Below are 4,428 nucleotides of genomic sequence, written 5' to 3' on the forward strand. Positions count from 1 at the left end.
GGAGTGTAAGAATATTTTAAGGTAATACACAACGCAGAGGACTAAAAGTACTAATGGTCAAGAGGGAATTAACAATCAATGGAAATAAACCCAATGGGTTAGAGTCATGGGAGGAATTTGTCTAGGAATTAAGCCTGAAACAGGATACTTGTTATTTGTCCATTGGCCCAGTTTTATTGCAAGGAATTCTAATTGGTCAACCATAGGCTAGGGTTGGGTTATAAAACTACATCCTGTCTCTTTGTTCTGTGGAGAGAATCATTGAGGACAGGGGAGAATGAACATCTACCTCTCAGCATAACATCTATGATTTGTCCTCTTTGAATAAACCAATTTTTTCTCCCCCTGATTTGGGGTCTATGTTATTGAAGAGTAACATTAACTGCTAACACTGGCTATCCATCAATAATAAAAATAATAACAATTGTGCTGTCTGGTTTGCTGTAATATAAGGAATATTTTAATATTTTAGCAATTGCATTTACATTTGATACTTAAGTATATTTAAAACAAATACTTTTAGACTTTTACTCAAGTAGTATTCTACTGGGTGACTTTCACTTTTACTTTTTCTATTAAGGTATCTTTACTTTTACTCAAGACTGAAAATTGAATACTTTTTCCACCACTGCAGAGCGGCACCAGAATTAAAAACGCGTCTTAACTTTTTGTAGTTAATAAATCCAATGTGAAACGTGATAACTATAGTATCCCTAGCTAACATTGAAAAAGTGAATCCATTCTTCTCTAATTAAAAATGTCTCTCTCCCTATCTTCTGAATGTCAACAATCCTACTGTAGCCTTTGCCTTGGAGAGGGAGGGGCAGGCAGTCTACACATGCACAGTGCACACACACTGGCAAAGATTTTCAGCTGATAGGCAGACACTGGAAGACGTTTTTGAGTGACAAAGTAAGGGCCTTTAATAGGTGCTTTTTATTGGGGGGGGGGGACTTGAAAAAAATGCCTGGCATGTAAAATAACCAGAACAGTATAGATCACGTTCGATCCCGGTTATTTTTCTGTTCCTCAAAACATTATTTTCCCGTTTAGGTTTTGGTCCCTGAACTGGTTCCAACCCCGGATGAAAATGCCCTCATAAAAGGTGACATTCTGTACAGTTGCCTCATATGAAACATTTGATTTGTCATCCAAAATGCCAGAGTATAGAGCCAAATTGAACATTTAGCTTCAGTGTCCAAATAATACATTTACCGTTTACCAAACACCCACCCTTAGAGGAAAACTAGTGTGTGAAATGAGCTCCTAAAGAGAAGCTGCAGAATGATCAGAAGAGAGAGAGACACAGTGGAATCTGAATGCCTTAGGCAACCTCCCACACAACGTCTAACTTCAAGTTTTATTAGCCATATGTACGGGATACGCATGGTATACATCATCCAACTAAAGTCTTACTTGCAGGTTTCTTCTTGACAATACAACAACAATAAAAACAATACAAGAAAAGAACATGAACATAAAGTAAATGGCAGTGGAATAGAATATATAAGTATAATATAGTCCAATATTTAATTGTGTAATATGTGTATTGGGGAAGGGGGGTATGGAATATGTCTGAATCAGATTTTCCATGCCCTTCTACATCTGAATCGAAACCTCCAAGCCCTTCTAAGCTCCCTAAAAAGTGCACTACGAAGGGCCCTCCATGTTGACGGTGGTCATGAAGCCCCCCTGGAACAGTCTCTCGGGGTTGGGCGGCTGGTTGTCACAGTGCAGCTTCCTGCTGAGGAAGTGCATCCTGAAGCTCTGGGGGCCGGTGGGATGGGCTGGGCTGGAGTGACTGGGGCCCTCACTGGGGTCCAACCCTGGAATAGAGACACACACACACACACACGCAGCAGCAGCTTTACTTGTTCATAGTGAGACAGAAACTTGTCTTCTTGCTGTCTTATTTTTTTATTCCCAACCCCCCGGACACCACATATACACCCCTAGATTAGACTAGGGGTGAAGAAACTTGTTCAAGGGCACAACGGTAGTAGACGCCACCAGTTTCTCCTCATCTGCCCAGAAGATTCAATCCGCCAGCCCTTCAGTTACTGGCCCGTTTCTCTAAGCTCAAGGTTCATTATTATAATGACATGTCGCTAGCTAGCCCATCATCATGGTATGTCACTGGCTAGTCTATGATAATTTCATGTCGCTAGCTAGTCTATGATAACAAAATGTCGCCATCTCTGGCCAGATATGTTACCTGGTGCTCGTAGCGGCAGGCTATTGTCAAGGCGACTGTGCTTTGTGGCGATGAAGAGGTAGCAGAGAACAAATACGGTGATGAGGAAGGCCAGTAGGACCACCGCTGCTATGGACAGACCTATCAGAGCCCCAACACTGGGGAGGAAGGGAAGGGGGGAGAGGGGGGGGGGATAGAGAGAGGGATTATGAGACGGGAAATCAAAGGGAGAGAAAAAAATCACTTTCTCTATACCTGACAATGGTACTGTTGGATTTCTATGAGATATTTGCCACACAGCCACCTAACTCCACATTCACGACCCATATAATGAACAGACACCCTATGGGCCCTATGGGCTCTGGTTACAAGAAGTGCACTAACTAGGCAATAGGGTGTCATTTCGGATGTAGGCTTATTCATATGTGAGCAGCAGCCTTCCTGTAAGGACCTATCCCATTATCCCAATGGAAGACTCATCTCAGGAATAACAAACAGCCAGGGGCCACAATCATAGCAACACAGGTTGTGCCCCAAATGGCACCCTCTCTCTTTTATAGTGCAGTACTTTTGACCAGGGCTACTTCAATAGAAGAAACTTGAGTTTCTATGGAGGTATGAATCAGACCAAAATAAAATGAAATAGAATGTTTAGATTGCTTATCAGAAATTGATAAGGTCATTCTCTCATTAGATGATTCATATTATGATGAAATCTCAAAGCTCATTATTGGGGGGAAATCAGTTTCCCATGATTTCAACTTTTTCTATTGATATTTACACATTTGGTTTTAATTGAGGTATTTATCACCTTCCATAAGAGTGGGATACAATAAGTAGCCTATGTATAAAGACCACCAAAAACTACTGCAAATCCAAATTTAAATATACTATGCATCTGTTATCAGTAGTCTAAAACTAACCTTTGTTCTAGTATAGTAGCCTTTTCCTGCAGTCAATGAACATGGGTGGATCATTATTCATATTTTCATAATTTCACAATAAAGCTTATTTAAAAAGAATTAAACAAAATCTATGTCAAACAGTTTTGTTATATTTCATGTAAATAAAGTGTAATATTGGGATGCAAACTCAAAATGGAATACATTTCCACTCTATAATTTTTAAGTCCATAAACATGTGTGTGAGGTAGATTTGGTTAAGGCTAAGAATCACTCTGTGTGTCCCTGGCTTAGCCCACTGCAGAAAAATTATATTATTATGTGTGCGCAAGCTTTCTCATTTTGTAGTTTCTTGAGATTGCCCCAAAATATGCGCAAAAGACAACGGAATTCTTAATATCATAGTTTACACTCATGTTGTAGTTTCTTGAGAATCCATCAAGATTGTAAAGATCCCTTACATACCTGAGCCACCACATGTATCCATACTCGTAAGGGAAAAAGCTGTTGGGATCATCACAGCAATACTTGATATCGTTAAATCCGCAGCAGAACGCCGCGCGCGCATCGCCCCCCGCTTTAGGACAAGAAGAACCATTCACAAACACATTATCTGCGCTGTAGTAGCTCGTGCACTCTGCACTCATGCTGGTACAAAATACACTCTCCGTGAGAAAAGACCGTGAGATAATTTCCTTAGATGTTAACGCAAGGGTTTCATTCCAATGCCGTCCACATAAGTGTCCCTTGCTCAGCTGAAAAGTGTAATGCATTTAGTTCGAGCATACCAGTGAAATGGGATAAAACTTCACATTTCCTCCTGCCATATAGAATTCTAGAGTCGCCCCACCCAACACCACCTCCATCTTTCTCTCTCCATCACTTAAGAAAAAAATTAACAGAATACACAAACCATATTTCTGAGTGACTTCTATCTAATCCAGATCTTCCTTTGTTGTTACAAACGTGTAGGAAACATTTTTGATTATTTAAGTTTCTTAATTGACTGATTTAATTCATTCGAAACTGAATAGAACGTAAGTGACTTGTATGAAACGTGACTGATGTTCAATCAACGGGAATACAGTAATTGAAAAAATCTACCTTGGAAAAAACGCCGCTCTCCATTTCATTTGTAGATAAATTATTGCCTTGAACATTTCTAAGAAGCACTAAATGCTCACTACAACAAATACCCGACTTTTATTGTCTTGTGCAACGTGCGTGCAGCAAAGTAACATAGGCTATATAACCTTTCCCAAACAAAGAGTCAAAACCAATATTCGTCATTTGAATATTTTGTTTGTTTGCTATTCAAACAACTAAACTATT

At 39.8% G+C, this 4,428-nt stretch overlaps 1 protein-coding gene across 1 annotated transcript; it reads right to left on the minus strand.

Moving 5' to 3' along the window:
- Positions 1-1,650: 1,650 nt before the first annotated feature.
- On the minus strand, positions 1,651-3,952 carry LOC115169150 (protein shisa-like-2A). The gene is made up of 3 exons (XM_029724654.1): positions 3,562-3,952; positions 2,216-2,352; positions 1,651-1,826 (listed from the first exon to the last, which is right to left on the minus strand). The coding sequence occupies exons 1-3, from the start codon at positions 3,867-3,869 to the stop codon at positions 1,651-1,653; spliced, it is 621 nt and encodes a 206-aa protein (XP_029580514.1). The 5' UTR covers positions 3,870-3,952.
- Positions 3,953-4,428: the final 476 nt, after the last annotated feature.

The sequence above is a fragment of the Salmo trutta genome, chromosome 31 (genome assembly GCF_901001165.1).
Source record: "Salmo trutta chromosome 31, fSalTru1.1, whole genome shotgun sequence".
Taxonomy (NCBI): domain Eukaryota; kingdom Metazoa; phylum Chordata; class Actinopteri; order Salmoniformes; family Salmonidae; genus Salmo; species Salmo trutta.

Bases quoted from the DNA above. Each gene is read 5' to 3' on its own strand.
- LOC115169150 (XM_029724654.1), bottom strand. From the start codon at position 3,869: ATGCATTACACTTTTCAGCTGAGCAAGGGACACTTATGTGGACGGCAT. The intron at 2,353-3,561 runs GTATGTAAGGGA...CTTCCTCCCCAG, and splicing joins GGATACATGTGGTGGCTCAG to TGTTGGGGCTCTGATAGGTC. The intron at 1,827-2,215 runs GTAACATATCTG...TCTCTATTCCAG, and splicing joins CCTGCCGCTACGAGCACCAG to GGTTGGACCCCAGTGAGGGC.